The sequence below is a fragment of the Myotis myotis genome, unplaced genomic scaffold, assembly GCF_014108235.1.
Source record: "Myotis myotis isolate mMyoMyo1 unplaced genomic scaffold, mMyoMyo1.p scaffold_m19_p_10, whole genome shotgun sequence".
NCBI classification, from domain to species: Eukaryota; Metazoa; Chordata; class Mammalia; order Chiroptera; family Vespertilionidae; genus Myotis; species Myotis myotis.
The window spans coordinates 43840982-43864096 of NW_023416314.1; the positions used below are offsets into that span (position 1 = coordinate 43840982).

Below are 23115 nucleotides of genomic sequence, written 5' to 3' on the forward strand. Positions count from 1 at the left end.
CCTCGGGATGCTTCTGGATGTGTGCTTGTCTGGGGGCCTTTCCACTCACGTCAGTGTGAGCTAAGCCATCTCCAGGGCAGCTTCAAGTTGCCAGCACTGCCAGAGGGACTTCATTCTGATCCTTCCAGGGTCTTCTTCCTGCCTTGCCAGTGTGGGTATCCTGGCCCTCTATGATGACCCTCTCCCCCGAGTCTGGCTCTTATTGCTTTCTTCAGGATTTCAGAATGCCAACAGAGACCTCCTTTTCTGAGAGTTCTCTAACTCTAGTCTTGGAATCCCTCCCCAATCCTCTGGATTGATTTTCTTGCATATCCTATATAATAAAAGGGTAATATGCAAATTGACCCAAACAGCAGAATGACTGAGAATGACTGGTCACTATGACACACACTGACCACCAGGGGGCAGACGCTCAATGCAGGAGCTGTCCCCAGTGGTCAGTGCGGGGATGCTGTGCTCAGTCACAGCCAGGCGGATGGCTGCCAGTACAGCGGTGGTGGTGGGAGCCTCTCCTGCCTCCTCAGCAGCGCTAAGGATATCTGACTGCAGCTTAGGCCTACTTCCCGCTGGCAAGTGGACATTCCCTGAGGGCTGCTGGGCTGCCAGAGAGATTTCTGACTTCCAGCTTAGGCCCAATTCCCTGGGGAGCGAGTCTAAGCCAGCAGGTGGTTATCCCCCGAGGGGTCCCAGACTCAAGAGGACACAGGCCAGGCTGAGGGACTCCCCCCCCTGCCGAGTGCACAAATTTTTGCGCACCGAGCCTCTAGTGTGTATATATATATATATAATACATACACTGAGTGGCCAGATTATTATGACTGGCCAGATTATTATGACCACCCCATCAGTACTTCATTGACACTTCCAAAAATACTGAATATTGAAAACTTCCTAAGCAAATACTCTCAAGGTTTTATTATTATTATTCTTTGCATAACTAATTCACTTCATTGTACGGATGGGGTGGCCATAATAATCTGGCCGGTCATAATAATCTGGCCACTCAGTATATATATATATATATATATGCCTAAGTGACCATTAGGACTGGATGATCCGAAGACCAGCTGGCAGCTATGACCTGCACTGACTACCAGGGGGAAGACGCTCAATGCAGGAGCTTCACCCTGGTGGTCAGTGTGCTCTCACAGCCAACCTCCCGGGACCAGCTAACCTCCCGCGCAGTCACTCCAACCTCCCGTGGTCCCTCCCCATGGCTGGTTTGATCGGGACTGGGGGAGACGGCCCAGATTGGCCCTGATCGCAAGCCAGGCCGAGGGACCCCACCCGTGCACAAATTCGTGCACCAAACCTCCTTATTCATAGGTTAATGTTCAACCCCTAAGCCATGCCAGCTGGTCATGGGTTGATTTTCTAAGTGCTTTGCAGCTTGTGTGTGACACATTCATGATCTGGCTAGTTTTGCCTTTAATCCAGCTCGACTTTGTCAGTTTTTGCTCTAAGATAATGTCTGGGTCAAGTTTTCTCTGAAGCCTTAGCGCCCTAATGGTGGACAGAGAGGCAGGCCCTGATGGCAGGTGGCCGGCGCTTACAATTTATGCCTTCAATAACCCCAGCCGGCTCCCTTTTACACTGTGTCCCCGTGTAAGTTTCCTTTCCTGGGGGAACGTAACTGAAGTGAGAATGGGCTGAGATGTAGGGAATGGGTCAAGTTTTCTCTGCCCTCTCTTGAACCTGGCGTCAAACCTCTGAGGCCTAGCTAATGTGGCTTAATTTGCATGAAGTTTTCCAGGACTGGTCTCTAAGGCATTCATTCATTCAATAAGTATTATGGAAGTTTAATATATATTAGGAGCTGCTAGATGCTGAGGATACAAAAGCGAACAAGATGGACTCCATCTCCTCCCTTGGGTCTTACAGCTTAGTTAGGGGGATAAATGTTATATAAGTCGATATAAGTAACATATAATTACAAATTGTGCGAAGCGCTATAAAATCTAGCTGCTCCTCTGGTGTGTGTGTACAGTCAGGGGAAAGCACATCAGAGGAGGAGCTTGGTGAGAGGTCTTGCAGTGGGATTGCGTGAGGAGGAAGCCAGACTGTAGTGCATTCAGGAGTGAATGGGAGATGAAGTAGAAATCACATTTTACTATTCTGTCATGAAGTTTGGCTTGATAGGGAGAGAGATACAGTAGGACAGAAGATTGAAAGAAGAGTAGTGTCTGGGCAGAACTCTTAAAAAAAAGGGGGGGGGGATGTTCATAGCCCTTAAGACAGTGCTTGAGAAGTGGGTGTTCAATAAATATATATGTAGAGGGAATGAATAAATATAGGCTAATGGTAAGGAGAACAGACTGAAAATTCCTCATGAAGAGGGGATAGGCAGTGGTTCTCAACCTTCTGGCCCTTTAAATACAGTTCCTCATGTTGTGGCCCAACCATAAAATTATGTTCGTTGCTACTTCGTAACTGTAATGTTGCCACTGTTAGGGGTTGTAATGTAAATATCTGATATGCAGGATGGTCTTAGGCGACCCCTGTGAAAGGGTCTTTCGGCCGCCAAAGGGGTCGTGACCCTCAGGTTGAGAACCACTGGTATAGGGGATCCAGAGCACAAATGGAGGGATGGGCCTTGTAAGAGAAGAAAGGACACTCCTTCCTCTCAAACTGGGGGACAAGTTTAGGATGGAAGCCCGTACAGATAAATATGCGGGAAGGCAGCCAGCGTGGGGGAGTTAGTCCATGGCTGAAAGCCTCAGTTTTCTCTGGGCAGAGAAGGAAGGGGCTGGGGGCTGGGCAGCGTTGGGCATAGGGTGGGGGTTGGTGGAAGCCTGGACAGCAGCTGAGGACACAGAAAGAGGCAGCTGCCTGAGGGCCCTTCCTAAGACATTGGAGTAGAGTGAGCCCACAGTGGAGATTGGACATCAGTAACGTAGAACGGAGCCAATATTCCTGGTTCTGTGATCTTCTGAACCTACTTAGATCACAGAGGACTTTAATGGTTAAGGAAGTGGACCTTCAATAGCAGTTACACCACTACAAGGACGTCCTGATCCAACCTCAAGGTCATAAACCCTATTGTTGATATGAACTTTAGAATAGGATGGTACTGTGTTTGGATCAATTAGCGACACTGGTATACTTTGACTGGTTAAGTCTAAGTTTAATTATTCAGAGGTTTGTGTGTGTGAGTGTGTGTGTGTGTGTGTGTGTGTGTGTGTGTGTGTGTGCGCGCATGCGCAGGCGCTGGAGGTCACTACTAGTCCCGGTAAAATTTTTCATATCCATTCTGTTGACTGGTGTGGTAGAAGGGTAAGAAGATTGAGGGGGGTTGAAGGATGCACCATTAGGTCCTGGCTGGAAAGGAAAGGATGTGAAGCTGGAGGTTGGGAAGAGCAAGAAAGAGTCACAGGCATGGAGATCAGGTAGGGTTGGAAAGCGGGTACAATGGGAGCAAAGATAGGTGGTCTAGAGGTTAGGAAGGCTGCCAGAGAGGAGAAATCCAGGGCTGTGGGCTTGCAAGGCGATGAGCTGGGAAAATAAAAGTACTCCCCTTGCTTTTACTCAGCACTACAAAATACCTACTTCACAGGAGATGCAATCAATCCAGAGTGACTAGTCATTTATCAGAGGAAGGAGTTGTCTGTGCACATGTCTGTGAACGTGGTTGCCTGACTGTGCCTTCCCATGGACTGGGTGTGCTCGCACAGGTGGCAGAAAGGCTCGGACAGTGCCACAGCAGGTCCTCTCAGCACCAGACTGACCCAGCTCCTGCTCTCACGGCCAACAGTGGCACCCTGACCCCTTTGCTCTGCTTTGTCTCTCCTGACTTTCTCATCCAGGTCTCAGCTTGACTCTGAAGTTTCTGAAAAGACCTTCAAAAAGAGCAGCACTAGCGGCCTCCCTCCGACTTCCCGCCTGAGTAGCCAGGCGATGGCCATTCTGAAGACAGAGAGATACCTGAAGAAGATCCACTTCATCTACCTCAATGTGGCTCCTAGCCGGTACTTTAGGTAAAAGCCTAACCCTAGACCTCAGCTCCTTCCACTCCCTGATTTCCTCCCATGTTCTCTCTCCATCCTCTCTGCTCTCCTGCATTTTTTCTCCCCTTCCCCCACCCCCCCATATTTCTCCTCTGTCTCCCAGTATCCTGCCCCCTTCCCTTCACCTCAGCCTCACAGCCTTTTGTCTGAGTCATCCTCTTCCACCTTTGGCTCTGTCTGCTTTATTCTATCCTAGAATGATAGAAGCGTTTGGCCATTACCTCAGAAAGGAATTTAATGGTGACCTCTCCAAACTCCAGTGCATGAATCGGGTGTTTGTTTAAATCTTTATAGTGTCAGGGAAGTTTTGTGTTTCCCAAAGCATCCTGCTCCTTAGACTGAACCAAAATCTGCTCTCTTTTAACAATTACCCCTCAGTCTTAGTTTGATCTCTGGGGCTATACAAGCAAGTCTCCTCCTCCCACATGACTCCAGAGGCATTCATTCCCTTTCTTCCGTTAGATCCAAATCTTACATATTTCCAAAAGCCCCGTTCAAGTCCCATCTCTTCTCAGAAGTAATAATAATTACCATTAATTGAGCTTTCCTGTATACCAGGCATTGTGTTAATAAGCACATGAGATGTGTTATTTAATCCTCACCATATTATTTCCATATATGAGATGAGTAGACGGATATATAGAGAAGTTAAATGACTTGTCCAAAGCCACATATGTGGTGGAAACAGGACTTACACCTAGGACTGTCTTAATTTATTTATTTTTAATATATTTTTATTGATTTTAGAGAGTAAGGGATAGGGAGAGATAGAAACATGAATGATGAGAGAGAATCACTGATTGGCTGCCTTCTGCTTGCCCCACCCTGGAGATTGAGCCCGAAACCTAGGCATGTGCCCTGACTGGGAACTGAACTGTGACCCCTTGGCTTGTAGGTCAACCACTGAACCACACCGGCCAGGCTGGACCAGCTCATGCTTTTAAGCTGTATCTGAGAGCCTCATTCCATATACACTGATCTTTTTCTCCTGGACTTACATAGCACTATTGATCTGTATCATCCATTCATTTACTGATCAATTCATCAACAAACATTCACTGAGAGCATTGCGCCAGTTATTAAGCAATTGTGTCTTGGTTCTAATTTTACTCTTCTCTCTGCTTTCTGATACTTGGGCTGAGACTGAAAAATCATTTCTCATTTTTCAACTGGCCTCCTGTTAGGCTTGATTAACAGGGGTGCTAGGAGGAGGCTGGACCACAGGATAAGAGGAGAAGGGCCTTTCTCCTTCCTTTGCTTGCTCTTCCTGTCAGCATTTCACCAGGCTGCTTCACCCTGACAGCAGCCGGCACTTTCTACATCAGCCTCTTCGTGATTCTGGGAGGTACCAATGCCAGCCAGGTGGTACCTTCCCATCAGAATTCTGAGTCACAACTCTGCAAGGCCCCTCCTCCAAAATACTTAGGTACTGGTAGCAGCCAGGAAATTCAACTTCCAACTCTACAACCCCTCCTCCAAGCTTGCAGCTTCTAAGACCCCAAACATCTTTCCTTTGCTCCTCTAGTTGTGGTGCTGGCATCCATTTCCTGCAGTCATTATCTCTGTGTTACCTTAGTGTTCCCCTTTTTTTAAAAAAAATATATTTTATTGATATTTTACAGAGAGGAAGGGAGAGGAATAGAGAGTTAGAAACATCGATGAGAGAGAAACATTGATCAGCTGCCTCCTGCACGCCCCCTACTGGGGATGTGCCCGCAACCAAGGTACATGCCCTTGACAGGAATCGAACCTGGGACCATTCAATCCACAGGCCGACGCTCTATTCACTGAGCCAAACCAGTTTCGGCTAGTGTTCCCTTTTTGCTTTCTCAGTTCCCTGAAACTAAAAAACACATTCTCACCCTGGCCGATGTTGCTCAATGGTTGGAGCATCTGTCCACACACCAAAGGGTCTTGGTTCAATTCCCAATCAAGAGCACATACCTGGGTTGCATGTTCAGTTCCCAACCCCAGTCAGGGCACTTGCGGGAGGCAGCCGATCAATGTGTCTCATTTACATCAATGTTTCTCCCTCTCTCTCCTCCCCCTTCCTCCCTTCTACTCTCTCTACAAAATCAATGGGAAAAATGCCCTTAGATGAGGATTAAAAAACAAAACAAAACACACACACACACACACACACACACACACACACACACACACACACACACACACATTCTCTCTATTGGATTCACTTTGTTATACTGTCTACTGTGGTTTTGGTTTTCCTGATGGGACCCTGACAGATACAGTACTTGGTATCATGAGTAGTTCCAGGAAATGAGCTCCTTGCCAATGGGAAATACTAATAGGATACGAGTAATCCATGGCATGTAGTGCCATCCCAAATAATTAAAGTGATCACTTTTGGTGGAATGTGATGAGCTACCTACTGCCACCTAGTGGCGGCTACACATGACTGTCTGGCAGTAATGTTAGTACTGTAGTGGTAATGATGTGGAATGAGATGCCAATTGGCCATGGTGGAAAGCTAACTAGCTTACTGCAACAAGATACCGCTACTATATAGCTACATGTAAGTTGTTTTGAAGGTGGAATGTAGGTGCATTTCTCTGCAGTAAGAGGATTTGGTGGGATTGTAAGATAGCTCTGGAGGTGCCTTGTTCACGAGGTGGCAGTTTTCCCCTTTTTGGCCTGTGTCTAGTCTTCTCATTGCCCCTTGCGTTTCCCCATTCTCAATTACTCCAAGTGGCATTCTTTGATGGTCTCTGATGTTATTTCAGTGTCTAGAGATATATGAATTTTATCATTTCCAAGCTGCACATTTTTTTCCACATTTTGACACCTGAAATTGCGATGCATCTTACAGATCGATGGAGTATCATATTGGGAGCATTTTTTCTTTCATTAAAAAATGCTGCATCTTACAATGAATGGAAATCTTAGATTTGATGGGATGTAAGGTATCCAGGTCTGGAGATATGAACTTGGAATTGGCTAGGTGCTTTTTTTTTTTTTTCTTTCCATCTATCCTTGGCTTCTATTTCTTCTTTATCATAGTTGATCGATCTTTCTATTTTGAAGATCATTCTGCTCTTTTACCTCTCTTCTACAGCCTTATTTACTGTCTCCTTAAAAAAAATCTCCCCTGCTTTCTTTTGTCCCTTCCTGAAGCCTGCACACGTTCCCAAGGCTCCCACTGATCAGAGCCCCTTTTTAAAGGCCCTACAGCTTGGTGGTGGTGCCGCCAAACAAGGTGAATCCTGAGCACTACATCTTCTCGCCCTTTGGAGTCCTGCATGTACATCCTAAGGAGGCCACCGAGACAATGACGCTGGGTACCTGGCACCGCCACTTCGTCCTCTGGCAACTCCTCCAGCTCATTCCATTCTTCAAGTATTGCCTCTTACGCAAGGCCTGGGCCTGGTAGGTGATGATGGCTGTGGGGTTGGGGGGAAGTGCTGCAGAGAGCAAGCTGCATGTGGCCACTCCCTCTGCTCTGTAGCTGGAGGAAGACCGTGAAGTTTCAGAGGCTGCACCGGTGCCGGAATTTCCTGGGGAGGCATCTGCTCTTTGCTGTGCCCCACTTTGGAGTGGCGCTGCTCCATATCAGCAGGTGAGGTCTTCAAAATACAACTTCGGTGGATTTTAAAAATCATTTTTAGAAAAAGAAATAACATGTTCCTTGTAGAAAATTTGGAAAATACAAAGAAGCACAATGGAAAATCAGTTTTAAGCCCTCCACCCATAAGTAACCACTATGAACATTTTGTTGCATATTCTTCTATCTTTTTTCTATCACACATACAATTGTGATCAGACTTTACATATTGTTAAGTAACCCATTTTTTTTTTTTACCTCTGAATAATATATTCTGAACATATCACTGTGTGCTAATGCGCTCCTATACCAGGTTACCCCAGATCACACAATGATTAAGTATCACACCTGGGGATCTAGCTCAGGTGGTTGACTCCACAGTATTACTTGGGTTCTTTCTTTGGAAAAGCTTAGTTGTCTCTATTTTCAGTACTCTCTTGCTTTCTCTGCTCTCCTCAGCCACTCCAATTACCTTCTGTGACAGGAGTTGCAATCTCAAATGCCTATGGGCCCCAAGCAGGAGCTATGGAAGAAATGCAGTGGGTCAGATGCAAGACATGACAAAGTGTGGGGACTGTGATCTGGAGATGGCATTGGAAGAGAACAGTCGTGCTCAGTTCTCATGGACTGTTGCCATTGGAGCAGAGGCCCAGCATGTCAGCCACCTTATTTTTCAGGATTGCCTGGAAATGCACATTTTGTTGTAAAATTTCTTAATTTTACCTCGTTAGCTCAAATTTTTATTAAGACACCATTTCAGTCAGAATGTGGCCCGTGGGCTGCCAGTTTGTAACCTATACTCTGGGCATCCTCCAGCCTAGCCTAATCATCATGGTGTTAATCAAAAGCAGAAGGGCTTGACCTGAATAGAGATAAAGATTTCTACTACACAGCTGTAGTGAGAATTAAATGAGATTGTGAATATAAAGTACCATGTTCAGTGCCTCATAGTAGCTACCGAATAAATGACACCCATTAGGATCATCCTCTGCTCATTGGAGGTCTTTCATCTCTCTCTCTCTCTCTCTCTCTCTCTCTCTCTCTCTCTCTCTCTCTCTCTCTCTCTCTCTCTCCCCTTCTGTTTTAAGGGTCTTTAGAGATGTGGTATTTTCAGGGTGGGTGGTGGAGAATGGGTAACAGAAGTGGGATTCCTCAGGGATAGTCAGCCTATAGCAGTGATGGCGAACCTTTTGAGCTCGGCGTGTAAGCATTTTGAAAAGTCCTAACTTAACTCTGGTGCCGTGTCACATAGAGAAATATTTTGATATTTGCAACCATAGTAAAACAAAGACTTATATTTTTGATATTTATTTTATATATTTAAATGCCATTTAACAAAGAAAAGTCATCCACAAAAGTGAGTTCACGTGTCATAGGTTCGCCATCACTGGCCTATAGGGAAGTGGCAGGTCCATCACCTTTGATCTTTAAACTTCCCCATCCATTTAGACTAGTAGAGCCCTCCACTTCCCCTCGTTCAAGGAGGAAGCCTCTGTAGTCTCTCCTTCTAAGTCGGACCTTGGGCTCTATTTGACCCTTTCTCCTGGCAGGAAGGTCACTCAGGGTAAACATTTGCACATACCCCAGGCCTCTCCCAAAGAATTCCCCAGCCAGAAACTTCCTGGGCTTGAATTCTTCCAAAGAATCCTCAAGAGGGAGCTGTGGCTGTCGGTCACTGGGGATATTATAATCTTTCGAAACCTTTGCTCATTCTGAGGTGAGCTGAGCTAGCAAGAGGTCAAATGTGTCCAAGGAGAGAGGGCTGAGAAGCGGCTCTGACCAGTGTGGCCCTTGATTCCAGGCTTCTGCAGGAGCTGCACTCTGTGTCCTGGCTCCCCCAGGAGCCGGACCGGTGCTACGAGCTGCTGGACCTGCAGCGGGCTCTAACCCAGGAGAACCACAAGGCCCTGGAGCTGCTTTCTCACTGTCTGCAGCTCTGCAAGTCCATCCTGGACATGGTAAGAGGCTCCAGTGTATGGTGACCCCTTTCTCCAAGCTGAGCTGCCAGCGTTCCAGCTCCCTCTTGGCTTGAGCTTCGCCTGGGATCCCCTGGGTGGCCTGGGCTCTGCAGTTGTCTCAACCATTGTTCTGCCCAGCAACAGCAGCCTCTGCCCCTGGCTGGCTGGATCAGTAACAGGTGGGCAGAGACTTGGACTCAGCCTTTCCCTAAGGGTTGGTCCTGGCCTTGAGCAGGGAGGAGAAGGAACATAACAACATCTATTTTTCAGTTGTTTGTGCCAGGGGCACTAGGGAATCTGAGAGTTGGAATCCTGATCTTTCATACTGCCAGGCTTATCTTTGAACCAATCTTGCAACTTTGGCAGGTGCTGTGGCTCATAGAAGCACCCAATGATGGCATCCTTCCTAACTTTGCCTACTTTGCATCTGCGGTGCATGCTCCCGGCCAGGGGCCCGGGAGGCCCTGCTGTGTACTTGCCTCTTCCCCATGACCTGTCATCATGGTTTTTTGTCTGTCAGGTGGGGCTGGATGACTTACAAAGTTCTCCGGCTAATCACCATCTGTAGATAGTCCAGTTCTGAGAGAGAGGGCCCACCCAGATTTTGTGAAAATGAGAAATGATGTGAAGGAGGCCCTTGGTACACTCATACGGGGAAATGGTCTTTAGCCTCCAGACAGCAAGAGCTGGACCTGGCATTGCACTGAACTGAATGGGGCCAAAGGTGGAGGTGAGGTGCCCCATGGCCTTTCCCTACCCCCAGTTCCTAGTTCCACCTTTGTTTTAATGTTATGAAGCTAGTTATAACTTTCTTATAGTCGGTAGTTTATATATATATATTTTACCCAAGGATATTTTCTCCATTGATTTTTAGAGAGCGTGTAAGGGAGGGAGAGACAGAAAGAGAAGTAAACATTGATGTGAGAGAGACACATCAATCAGTTGCCTCCCACACACACCCTGGCAGGGATTGAGCCCGTAACCAAGGTATGTGCCCTTGGCCAGAATTGAACCCAGAACCCTTCAGTCCTCGGGCCCTAGTGCTTATTATAGGTTATGCTGTATAGTAGGTGCTCAGTGACTATTTGTTGAATGAATGAATGTCAAGTGTGAATTTGTAGCCACATCTTTCTCCCAAGCAATATAAGAACCTTAGCACTCTCCTAATTTCCTTCCTCTCCTCTTTCTCCCTTCACTCTCTACCCTTTCTAATGTGCTCATATTAATAAATCTTGGAGGAATTTAAATTGATTTCTTATGAACATTCTTGCTTTACAGCCTACCCATTTAGAATTAACAATATGTTTCACAAATTTCTGTGCTCATTCAATCTACTCATAGACCATTTCATGCTCTTGTATTCATATTTCTCTGTCAGAAATATACTATTGTTATTGGGCGTGATTGTTTCTTTAAGAGAAAATCTGTAAATGGTAAATTTGTGGAGTGTTTATATATCTAAAAATGTCTTTATTCATTCTCAAACATCAGTGATACTGTGGCTACTAGTAGATTCAGAATTCCAGGTTTAAAAAATGTCCTCAGAACTTTGAAGATACTGCCCCCTAGTGGTGAGGTTTTAAATTGTATTCTGATTATATTCTGTTGTAATAATTACTGTTTGTCTGGTTTTATCTGAACTGGCACTCAGCGAGCTCTTTAATGCAAGGTGACAGATTTCTTTTACAAATATTTACTCTGGAACTGCCAGTGGCCGGCACTGGGTTAAGCAATAGAGAAGTAAAATGTGTGCCGGAGGCCTCCTCCTCAAAGATTTTACAGTGTCGTGGCAAGTCACACAAGTAACTAGATAATGAAGACGCACTGGACTCGGGGCCATGAAGTGGGAAGCACTTGGTACTGAGAGCACTTTTTTCTTCATGTTCAATTTTGCTTGTTTATTGAAAGTATTACATGTCTCCCCCCCCCCCCCCCCCGCCGTTAACCCCTCCCCTGTCACTCCCACCCCCAAGGGCTAGCCCCCACCGCCCCAGTGTCTTTGCCCATTGGTCATGCTAATATGCATACAAGTCCTTTGGTTGATCTCTAACTGCCCCCGTCCCCTGCCTTCTCCCCAAAATTTGACAGTCTGCTCACTGGCACCTTGTCTCTGGATCCATTTTTGTTCATCAGTTTATGTTGATCATTATATCCCACATATAAGTGAGATCATGTGATATTTATCTTTCTCCGACTGGCTTATTTCACTTAGCATAATACTCTAAGAGCATTTAAAAAAAAATTTTTTTTTATTGATTTCAGGGAGAAGAAGGGAGAGGGAAGGAGAGAAACATTAATGATGAGAGAGAATTATTGATCAGCTGTCTCCTGTATACCCCCTACTGGGGATCAAGTCCAGTAGCTCTGACCAGGACTGGAACCCTGACCTCCTGGTTCATGAATCGATGCTCAACCACTGAGCAACACCGGGCCAGCGGTACTGAGAGTATTGCTGGAGCACAGAAGAGGCCATCTCGCCAAGTCTGAGGGCACGTGTGCATGATATGCCTGGCTTAAGTCTCAACTGCCTATGTCTGGGTCTCAGAAAACTTGGATTTGAGCTCAGGGTTAGCAGAAAACAGTTCATAGTCACCAGTTAGTTTTAATTACAAGCTCTATGGAGCATCAAAAAGGACAAGAGAGCAACAAGGACAAAATGTCCATTTGGCCAAGAATATCTTCCTGGTATCTCCCCTCTGTTTCTCAACAGGACAGGCCCTGAGAGGTGGTACCTGTCAGCAGCCTTTGGGGAATGAGGCCCCTCCCAGATGTGAGAAGAACCCACAGAGAAGCTCCCAGACTTTTATCTCACATACCCCCACCTCCCGCAGAAAGCCTGAGTCAGTATACAAAGACAGCTCCTGCTATCACATAAGGCAGTATTCTGCTGGTCAACAGGCCACACCACCCAGCCCAGTGATGAGAGTCCATATCCTGGAGTTATGTGGCCGTACTTATCCAACCTTTCTCTTTTTCTGTCTAATCTGTGCCGTGTGGACCTCTCTGTTTACACGGGCACAAATTTTTCTACTTGAGTTCCCTGCCTCGGGGCTTTTAGTAGACAGGCCTGACCTATCAAAATAATACATTATGGCCTCTCAAATATATATTCTCAATTTCACATCTTCCCTGGTCACATAAAGATGTCTGGGGCTATCTCTACTAAAAAGCAGCCCTCTGTGTGTAAATCTAGGTTCTAGGTTTCCGGCTCCAAGACCTGAGCATTTTGCACAGGCCAGTGGGTTGCCAGTTTGTTCTCCATCCCTCATTCTTGTCTTTTAAAAAAATTTTTAATTCGTTTCAGAGAGGAAGGGAGAGAGGGAGAGACAGAAACATCAATGATGAGACAGAATCATTGATTGGCTACCCCCTGCACGCCCCCCACGAGGGATCGAGACCACAACCTGGGCATGTGCCCTGACCCGGGAATCGAGCCCTGACCTCCTGTTTCAGCCACTGAGCCACCCCGGCTGGGCCATCCCTCTTTCTCCAGTGAGTTTTCCACTCTCGGTGCTGGCAGGTTCAGGAGGATACATATCAAATGCAACAGGGCCTGCAGGAGCGAGTGAAGAACTGCCAGAGGGTCGGAACAGACCAAGGCTCCATATACCTGCGGAAGGTGCAGTGCCAGCAGCTGGAGCAGAAGCTGAAGCGAGTAGAGGCCTGGCTGCTGCAGCTGGGACAACTGGCCCGCCTGGTGCACTACATGATCTGCCAGAGCCTCGTGTCCGTCATAGAGGAGAAGATAACCGCTTTTGTGACCAACATCCTGAAAGTGAGGTGGTGGTGGCATGGGTGGAGGTGGGCAGGCAGTCGAGGGCCAGCTGGCGGGGAGCGGATACTGACATCTAGCCCCACGACCTCTCCTGACCCTTCTTTATAGGCCCCGAGGCAGAATCCCTTTCTCTCAGCCCAGCTGGTCTTTAACAGGCGTGGCCAGCTGTCTCATGAGCCCTGTATTGAAGACATAATCCAGATTCTAACTGGGGGCCTCCAGTATGTCAAGGTTTCTGCTCTGAAGGTATTCGGGTTGGGCAAGGGGCTGGCTGTAGGAATTCCCAAATTTTATCCTCAGGAGCTTTCAGCCTGGTCCGAACCCTCATTGTTTTTCATTTCTGCCCCTTCACGATACGGTGACATGCAGGTAATGAAGTCTACAGACCTGAAGACCTCTGGGGATTCCCTGAATTCTGAAGGTATTTAAGGAGACTTAGGCAGAGGGTAGGAGGAGGGGAAGAAGGGGGGAGGGCACATGCAGCGTGCTAATAGCATTGCCAGAGAGTCAGGCTTTGGGTGTGGATGGAGCGTATCTAACCTGAGCACTTCCCTCCCCATAAGAGTGGTCTACACAATGAAAACAAGAAGTCACAAGGTAGGTGCTTCCAGACTAGGTCCAGTGGCTCAAAAACGCCATCAAGCACCAGGCTCTTTATATCCTTCCCCCAACTCCTTCCTGGGTTTAGCTATAGGTAAGGGCACATCTACTTAGAGGGGTGTGCGTGGTAAGAGAGGTTGCAATCACAAAACCATTGTTTTATCCTCAGGCTTACTGCCACATAACAGCAAGATGAGCTGCAGGTCTAAGCATCCCATCCGCAAGCAAAATCAGGGGAAAGGGGGAGGCAAGGGAGAGAGACAAGAGCCGAAGTGGGGAGGCCAGGTAGAAGAGCATTGCCAACAAGACAGTGAGATTTGATGGCGACTTGGGCTGGGCAGAGGGGCAGGCAGTGGCAGAGATGGTGAGAATGGGTTGGATTCTGGATATATGTTTAATGTAGAGCCAACAGGATTTTGTGATCGCTGGGTGTGTGTTGAGAGAGAGAGGAGTCAAAGACTAAAATTTCTGACTGGAGCAACTGGAAGAATGGAGTTCCTGTTTGCTGAGGTTGGAAGACTGCAGGAAGCGCAGTTTTGGGGAGGGAGAAATCAGAGCTCATTTTTGGTCCTACCTGAGGTACATATTAGACATCCAAGTGGAGAGGTAGAGTAGGCAGTCGTTTCAATGGGATTGGCATTCAGGGAGAGGTCTGAGCTAGAGATAAATTTGGAAGCAAATAGATGGTATTTAAAACCATGACACTGGATGAGCTCACTTAGAAAATGAGTACAGATAAGAGATCTGACACTGGGTGTGTGTGTGTGGGGGGGGCAGGCACTATAATGTTAGGTGTTGTTAGTAAGGATCTAATTTCTAAACATTTTGATGCTTTTCCTCCCTTTTTAATAAAGTGTTTTTGTTGTTGTTGTTGTTAATCCTTACCTGAGGATATTTTTTCCCACTGATTTTTAGAGAGAGTAGAAGGCAGGGGGAGAAACAGAGAGAGGGAAATATCTATGTGAAAGAGACACATCGATTGGTTGCCTCCGCACGGGGCCCGAGACTGAGCCTGCAACTGAGGCGTGCCCTTGATCAGAATCAAACCCTAGCCTAGACCCTTCAGTCGGTGGGCCGATGTTCTAACCACTGAGAAACCGCTAGGGCTAAAGTTTTAATGCGAATACAGACTTTGTCAATTGACCAGTTCCTAAGAAGTTACAAGGGAGGCCAGGTTTACGGGTCCTGAGGAGGAGACTGAGTACTGGCACGCTCAACACCCTTTCCCACCTCCTCCTAAAAACTGCTCTCCCAGACCCCCTTGCTACTAGAGTGTTTTTCAGCTCTTCTGTGTATCTGCAACCCACTTGGTGTTCTATAATGTCCTTCCTGCTTACACTAGCTAGAGTAAACCCGCTTCTCCCCACCTGAGCCCTAACCAATGAATTCCTCCATGGGTCTGGTGCACTGTGTTTGTAATAAGATGTACGTGTAAACTCACTCATGAGCAGGGTATGTGTGTGTGTGTTTGTGTGTGTACACTTTTAGAGAGGGAGGTCATGGAGGGGCCCTGGAGGGCACTCATGGACAATTATGGCATGTGTCCCACTAGAAAAAGGTGAAGAAGAGGGCTCGAACACGGAAATGCTGATGCCCAAGTCCCAGGGTGATGTTGTGCAGATCTTCTGTGGCCCGAATGTAGGATTGGTGTGGCCCTGGAAATCTCACACCATCACCCAAGCGCTGGAGGTCCGTGGATACCGGCTGCGGAGCCAGTGCTTGCCCCCCAATTACAAGCAGCTGCAAGAGGACCTAAATAACAACCCTCGAATCCAGCAGGCGCTGGCTATACAACAGGCCCTGCTGGTGGTGAGTACAGAGACGTGAGGAGTGGGAGGGTGCCTGCCAAGCCCCGTCACAGCCACCAGCCTCTGCCCTCAGCACCTTGTCTGCCCCTAGGACATGCTGTGGGAGGTGCAGGAATTCTGCCGGGACCATCACTGGATGACGGGCATGTATAAGTTTCTGCAAGCCTGGGGGCCCCAGAAGCTGGAGTCTATGAGAGGTTGTCCTATCAGCAACTACCAGACGCTGGTGAGCCACCTGGACAGTTGGCAGGCCGGCGTCTCCCAGATGCCTATTGAGTTGATCACAAAAGGCAGGTTGCTGCTGCTGAGCTGCCATGATATACAGGCCAGCCTGGGTGAGTGCTGCTTCCCCTCCCTCCTTTTTCTCCTGCCTCCTTTCCTCATCCACGTGGCTTTGCTGGTGTCTGGAATGTGCGCCGGGGACCTGAGCTGCAGGCCCCTCATTGGAGCTGCAGAGCTTCCCAGAGCCCCAGGTCCCAGCCCCTTCCCTGTGCAACTGCCTCTTCCCCATTCTCCCGGGGAGCCAGGTTCCTGCCACCTGACGCTTTCTGTTCTTATGGCGCGGAGTTCAACCGAATGCAACTGAGAAAAATCTTAGTGTCCATTACCTGCAGGGACGAGAGACTATCAGGCCTATGCTTTCTCTGTGGAGGTGGGAGGCCGGGGAGCTGGGGCCTGAAAGAGTTTGCCTGAAAGTCCTGGCCTGCCCAGCCCTCCCTGCCTTTGCTCTTCAACCGATGAAGCATTTGCCTAAAGTGCTCCCCTCCGCCCCTCGCCCTGTCCTAAATGTACAGGGGGTTCAAGCTGGCAAGGAAGGAAGAGGGAGGGCCTGTGATTGGCCTGCTTTTGTTCTGACCCTGTTCAGGGCAGCCTTTGCTCCACTGGTACTTGGAAAGCCTGTGCCCTTTCTAGTTTGTTCGCTTCTTGAGTCTTAGTCCAGAGTCAACTGGCTTCTTCAAAAAGAGCAGATGGAGAGAGAAAGCATGGGGTTCAGGATCCTGGCTCTGTTTTCCACTGATGTGTGTGACCTTAAGTCACCGAGCTTCAGTGTTATTTATAACATAGGCAAAATAATGGAAGTCACTCCCAGGGTCATGGCAGGGAAGATTGAATGAGATATCATGTGTGATATTCCCAGCACTGAGTATGGCATGCAGTGGGCGCTTAATTTTTTCATGTCACTTATCCTCTTCTGTCTGCTGTAATCCTTCTTGCTGAGTTTACCCTTTTATCCTGCCACTCTGTTGCTCTCCTCACTGGGCTCCCTTGAACAGTGAATGATATAATTATGGTGAGTTGTTGTTCTTATCAAAACTTTAACTTCATCCTTTTTAAAAATATATATTTTATTGATTTTTCACAGAGAGGAAGGGAGAGGGATAGAGAGTTAGAAACATCCATCAGCTGCCTCCTGCACACCCCACACTGGGGATGTGCCCCTAACCAAGGCACATGCCCTTGACCGGAATCGAACCTGGGACCCTTCAGTCCACAGGCCCACGCTCTCTCCATTGAGCCAAACCGGTTAGGGCTTAACTTCATCCTGTACTCTTTCCTTTCCCTAACTCCACCACATCCAACCTGTCGCCAAATCATTTCCGTGCGTCTGTCTCCTAAATACTTCTCAAATCTATTACCGCCCCCCCCCCCCCCCATTTCTAACCTCAGCCTAAACGTGGCACTTTATCAGTCATTGCTCCTTGGTGCCACACCGTGTCGCTGTTGAGCTCCTCTCTGCCTTCACTGCCTGATGCTGCAGGTCCAAAAGCAGCTCCGTGGCAATGGCCTAGCTCCTGCCGTAGGCCAGAGGGATAGTTAGAAAAGGATAAGTTTGCATCCTTGTGCTCTCTTCTACCTTGTGTGCCCCTCAATAGGTTCCCTTTCTCTTGGTTTTCTCAGCTCTTGGTGCCCAGTCCTCTTGGTTACGTCCTCCAAGACCCCAGAAGGGCCATCCCCAGTATGTCTCAATTACGTGTCCCTGGAACTCACTGCCCCCCTTTGCAGTGGAAGAGATGCTCCTAGGGGATAAGCTGATTTACTTTTCACCCCTCAAAACAAAACAAAAAGTGTAACAGAGTGGAGCCAGGCTGTCTGAGTTTGAATCCTTGCTCTGCCCTGTGTGATGTTGATACAGTTACTTAACCATTCTGAGCCTCAGTTTGCTTCTCTGTAAGATAGGGACAATAATAATATATACCTCAGAGGGGTTTTTGTGAGGATTAAATGGGTTCATACAGGCAAAGTAGTTGACACTGTATCGGGCATGTAGTGACACTGTATTTTGTGGTATTGTTTATATCATATTTCTATGCTCTTCTGTGCATTATTTTAACATTTCTGAACTTAAGGGGTATATGAAGACGGATGGCATGTCAGAGTTTAGATGGCATCACTTTTTCTTTTTTTTTGTGGTCTATGAAAGAATGGTACCTCCTACAATTGGTAGTATCTTAGGTTTGATGAGGTCCCATCTTGATATCATTCCTGCCCTCTACACAATAGGCTTGTTCCTATTGCCAAAGGCAGCTCCCATGCTTATCCCCTAGCCCCGTATCCTCTTTCCTTACACCCTTAAAAGGAAAAGGCCGATGATCCACTCTTCTCGCTATCTCTTCTACCAGAGCAGAAGCAGTAAGACTCCCCAGGCAGAAGGCCCTCGTCTGCAGTAGGGGATTCTGCTATTCATAACCATGTCATCTCCCTGCCTTTGCACATGTTTCATCTATGTGCTGTGCCTTTGCCCCTCGGAGCATGAACTGCTCAACACATTCAGCTCCAATGTCCCCCTCTCTGAGGCTTTTCCCAGCCTCCCTGGGCCTCGCCTCTTCTCACTATGCCAGGTTGAGGACTCGTGGGCACTTATCACATTGGTTTTTGATTATCTGTTTATGTATCTGTCTCTGCCACCATATTGTAAGCTTCCTCGGCTGGAAACCCTTTCTGTCTCACTCACTCACTCTTGTGTACCCGGGCCCAGCACAGGCCCCGGTGCTTAGCAGCTGATCGGACACTGGGCCGGGCTCCAGTAAGCGTTCAGTGAGCGAGGGAATGAATTCATGGTCTGGTGTCCCCTTCCCACTCCCACTCTGGGCCCACTTGCTCCCTCAGCACCCCTTTTGTTGTGCACCCCTTAACACCTCACCCTCCTCTGTGTTCAGAATCCAAGCTGGGGAGAATCAGGAAGGAAATTCTTGAGCACGTTCAGGGCGAGAGCTGGAGCCGCAGCCAGCAACTGATGAAGGAGCTCACAGATTTCATCGAAGCCTTCCAAATCATCAACTCTGACATTCACACCATTGCCCGGTGCTCCCAGAAGGTGGGCCCTCCCCCTCCTTCCTTCCCAGCCTACGCGGGGCCCATCCTGCTCGAACACTCAGCAGGACTCAGCTGAGCTCCCAGCAGGGCCAAGGTTCTTAGACTGCGCTCACATGGGTGACCTGCCCTTGCTACCTCTCGCCCTGCTCTCCTGGCTCAGGGGGAGGCCCCCAGGAGAAGAGAGAGACACTGTCCTGCGTTCAGAGGCAAAGGTCTGCTCCTGTCCAGTCAGATAGGGATCAGTTGCCCTGTTGCAGGGTAATGATGTGGAGGGGGCGGAGCAGTGCTGTCTGCAGAGAGGCCTGGATGAGATGGGGCGTGACCTCAGACTGCCCCTGCTCCCATTGGGTTAAGGGAGACAGCTGGAGTCTGCAGCCTCCAGCAGGTGGGCGTGCCCCTCCTCGGGGTGCTGCCGGGTTGTGGCGGGAGGGGGTGGGTGGGGTGCCGGTCTCATGCTGCGGGCCCCTGCAGTTGAACAAGGCCCATGAGCAGTACAGCGAGCTGGAGGAACGGATGGAATACATACGGGCCCTCCACGAGCTCATCCGCAACCACTTCAGTCTCTTCAGTGCGGACACCGAGGCGCTGGACATCTCGGTGAGAAGGCAACCCGGGGAGCCACCCCTCCCTCCCGGCCCTCTTCCCTCACCAGCACGTGGACCTGACTGCCCTCTGCCTGCCCCCCAGCTCCTGGATCTGTGGGAGGCATTTCAGTTTGAGAGAAGCCAGGCCTCCGAGTTCCTGCTCAGCAAGCGACATGTCATCGTGCCCAAGCTGCAGCAGCTGATGGCGGCGGCGCTGGCCGAGCTGGATGGCCTGATCAGGAAGGCCCTGTCCAGCCCCTACCTGGACCCTGCACAGGAGCAGAAGAGCATGGAGAACCAGCTCATCGCCCTGGGGCAGCAGTTCCAGGATACCACCAGCTACCTCAGCGAACTGCACCACGCCTACACCACCTTCACTGGTACCGAGGGTCCCCGCCCCCTCCACCCCACCCTGTGAGCAACCCCCCAGCTGAGAGGAGGGTTTGGACTCAAGGTCCTGTGTCCTGTGTGCCCCTAAGCAAGTTCCGGGGATCTCATACCTTCACTGGTCTCTTTTATATGTGAAAATTGCAGGACAGAATCTTCATACATTGGATATAGTGCAGTGCTTAGGATGGGGAGACAGGACTCATCATAGTCTGGGAGGGAAGACAGACAGGGGAATGTTCCCTTAGGATGTGATGGGATCAGAGGGCTAAACCTGTGCAGGAGAAGGCGAAGGCGTCCTTATAGTAGTACCAGCCTTTATGTAGCCCTGTTCAACCCAGCCCTGCGCCGGGCAGCAGGCCCCAGTGAACATGGTCTTCATGCTTCCAGCCAGTGTGGTGTGGGGTCAGCTGCTGGGGCCTCACTGGCCCACAGCACCGAGCTCCTGGTCGTACGTCTTCCATGCAGCGGTGCCGCTTCTTCCCTTCTGCCTGTAAAGAACAGTGTGGGCTCAGGTTCCTTTTTTCCTCCGGTGCCGCCACTTCTATCAGTCACTTCCGTCCGTTCAAAGACACATTGCTTCTCAGTTGCTTCTTGGCCAACCTCACTATGACCACCTCTCCCTGTGGGCCTCCCAAGTTCAGGGCTGTTGGCCAAGTGTGAGATGTTGGACACTGGGACCATCCTCAAGCAAGGGACTTTTTCTTTAGCTAAGTATTAGGAGACCCTCATCCTCTACTCTGACCTTGACCGCGGGCCTTGACCTTTCCTGCTAGTTTTGGGGATGTTTGTGAAAAAGCACAGCAGTGGATGCAGGCCCTGTAGTGCAAGGCCCAGGAAACCCCACAGCATGGCTTTCACTTCTTTCGTCCCTGTCTCCTCACCAGACTTCCAGGTTTTGTTAAAATCATTTTAGATCAAGATGATTAAAACTACCTTTATTTTTCATTAGGCATCTTTTACTCTTTACTTTTGACCTTTGCTTTGTTTTATAACCATGTTAGCAACTATTTGGACATCTAAGGATTCCTGGTTTTGTTTATGAATTACCATTTTTTTAAAAATACCACATCTTTTCATTATTTTTGTTCTTTCCTTGGATGGGCTGTCATGTTTGAGGTTGTTTGTTTGTTTGTTTGTTTTTCTAAGAAGAAAATTAGAGGGGTTAACGTTTCTAAGTTCCTATGCTGAAAATGCCCTTTCTAATGTCCTTATATCACAGCTTGGCTAAATATTGAATTCTGAGGTTTTCCTCAAGTTTAGGTATTACATCACTGTCTTCGACATGTAGCATTGTGGACAAATATCAATCTTATTTTCCCCTTTGTAGATGATATGTTTATCAATTACTTAAAATGGTTCTTACGTTTGCTCTGGCCTCCTCCCAGAATTCTTATTTGTATATTGGATTTTCTGGATCACCCCTCCATTTTTTATCTTCTTTATCATCACCTCTTTTTTTTTTTTTTTTAGTTCTGGGGAAATATTGTGTTTGTTTTATAAGCTTCCACTTTCTGTAGTATCTACTCTGTAATTTCCATTGTATTTTAAAACACACATTCACATGTTGCATGTGTGTGCATGTTTATGTGCACATGAACAAGGAGATAAGCATATGTCCATAATAGCAAGGCACCACACTGTGCCCCGTCTTGGTTTCTAATATCATTGCTGTGGATAGGAACCAGGGCTCCTCAGGGAATGGATGATCCCAGGGCTGTGGCAGGGCAGGTATAAGATGAGCCTGGAATATCTTTTCAACCAGAAAGTAAGGAAATGTTAACTTCTTTTAAAAAGTGATGGGAGCCCTAGCTGGTTTGGCTCAGTGGATAGAGCGTCGGCCTGCGGATTGAGGGGTTCCAGGTTCGATTCCGGCCAAGGGCACATGCCTGGGTTGTGGGCTTGATCCCCAGTAGGGGGATGTGCAGGAGGCAGCTGATCAATGATTCTCTCTCATCATTGATGTTTCTATCTCTCTCTCCGTCTCCCATCCTCTCTGAAATCAATAAAAATTAAATTAAAAAAAAAAGTGATGGGAGCATGTCATAAGGACACAGAAGGGACACCAACTGGCCAAATCTGGGACAATTTGAGCACCAAAGTTCAAATTAAATGACTGGAAAACCCAGAATGTATTATCCACACTAATGTGGGGAATGTTCTTCAAGAAGTGGGCGGGGAGAGAGAAAATCAAGATGGCGGCATAGGTTAACACCGGTGATTGCTGCCTCGAACAACCACTTCAAAAAACAACTAAAGACAGAACGGACATCATCCAGAACCACAGGAAGGCTGGCTGAGTGGAAATTCTACAACTAGGAGGAAAGAGAATATCATACCCAGACTCAGAGGAGGTGCAGTGCTGAAGTGAAATACTGAGGTGCGGAGTGCGCGCGGAGCGGGCTGGCGGCGGAGGGCGCGGTTGTTGTTTTCAATCGGGAGGGAGTTTCAGACTCTGAGCTCCAGATCCGGGCGAGTCTCTAGGGACCCAGACTCAAACGGGAGAAGCGGGACTATCTGGCTTCGGTTGGAACTCGAAGGCAGTTTTCTCTCCGAGGTTTGCAGCGGTTGCTGGGACTCTGTGAGGCAGAGCCCCTAGGGACGGAACTGAGAGCAGCCATAACTGCTTGCTCCGCCTGCCTTGTAGATCCCCAGGGACCCGCCCTGCCCAAGCCCTGCCCAGAGCCATTTGCCAAATAGCCTCAGGCAAATGCTAGATTAGCACCACCCTAGAGATCCAGCACAGAAGCTCTCCCACTGCAGACACAGCTGACTCTCATAGCCAGTTAGCCTGGAGGTCAAATCACCCCCAGTATTGCCGACAACAATTAAGGCTTAACTACAACAAGACTTCGCACAAAGACCACTAGGGGGTGCACCAAGAAAGCATAAAAAATGCGGAGACAAAGAAACAGGACAAAACTGTCAATGGAGGATATTGAGTTCAGAACCACACTTTTAAGGTCTCTTAAGAACTGTCTAGAAGCCGCCAATAAATGTAGTGAGATCCTCAAGAAATCTAATGAGACCCTCGATGTTGTGATAAAGAACCAACTAGAAATTAAGCATACACTGACTGAAATAAAGAATATTATACAGACTCCCAACAGCAGACCAGAGGA

General features: G+C 48.2%; 2 protein-coding genes across 2 annotated transcripts in view; one reads left to right on the top strand and one right to left on the bottom strand.

Annotated features, from left to right (window-relative positions):
• Nucleotides 1–23115, top strand: part of DNHD1 (dynein heavy chain domain 1) — a 54603-nt gene that overhangs the window by 1754 nt on the left and 29734 nt on the right. Inside the window, exons 3-13 of the mRNA XM_036326874.1 lie at nucleotides 3804–3974; nucleotides 7188–7391; nucleotides 7471–7581; nucleotides 9368–9524; nucleotides 13045–13299; nucleotides 13408–13545; nucleotides 13669–13720; nucleotides 15452–15708; nucleotides 15799–16042; nucleotides 18866–19023; nucleotides 19494–19986. Of these exons, the coding sequence (XP_036182767.1) occupies nucleotides 3804–3974; nucleotides 7188–7391; nucleotides 7471–7581; nucleotides 9368–9524; nucleotides 13045–13299; nucleotides 13408–13545; nucleotides 13669–13720; nucleotides 15452–15708; nucleotides 15799–16042; nucleotides 18866–19023; nucleotides 19494–19986 (2240 nt within the window). The remainder of the gene's footprint in view (nucleotides 1–3803; nucleotides 3975–7187; nucleotides 7392–7470; nucleotides 7582–9367; nucleotides 9525–13044; nucleotides 13300–13407; nucleotides 13546–13668; nucleotides 13721–15451; nucleotides 15709–15798; nucleotides 16043–18865; nucleotides 19024–19493; nucleotides 19987–23115) is intronic.
• The window catches only part of RRP8 (ribosomal RNA processing 8), a 68445-nt gene that overhangs the window by 876 nt on the left and 44454 nt on the right, over nucleotides 1–23115 (bottom strand). The gene's annotated exons all lie outside the window — the stretch shown is intronic.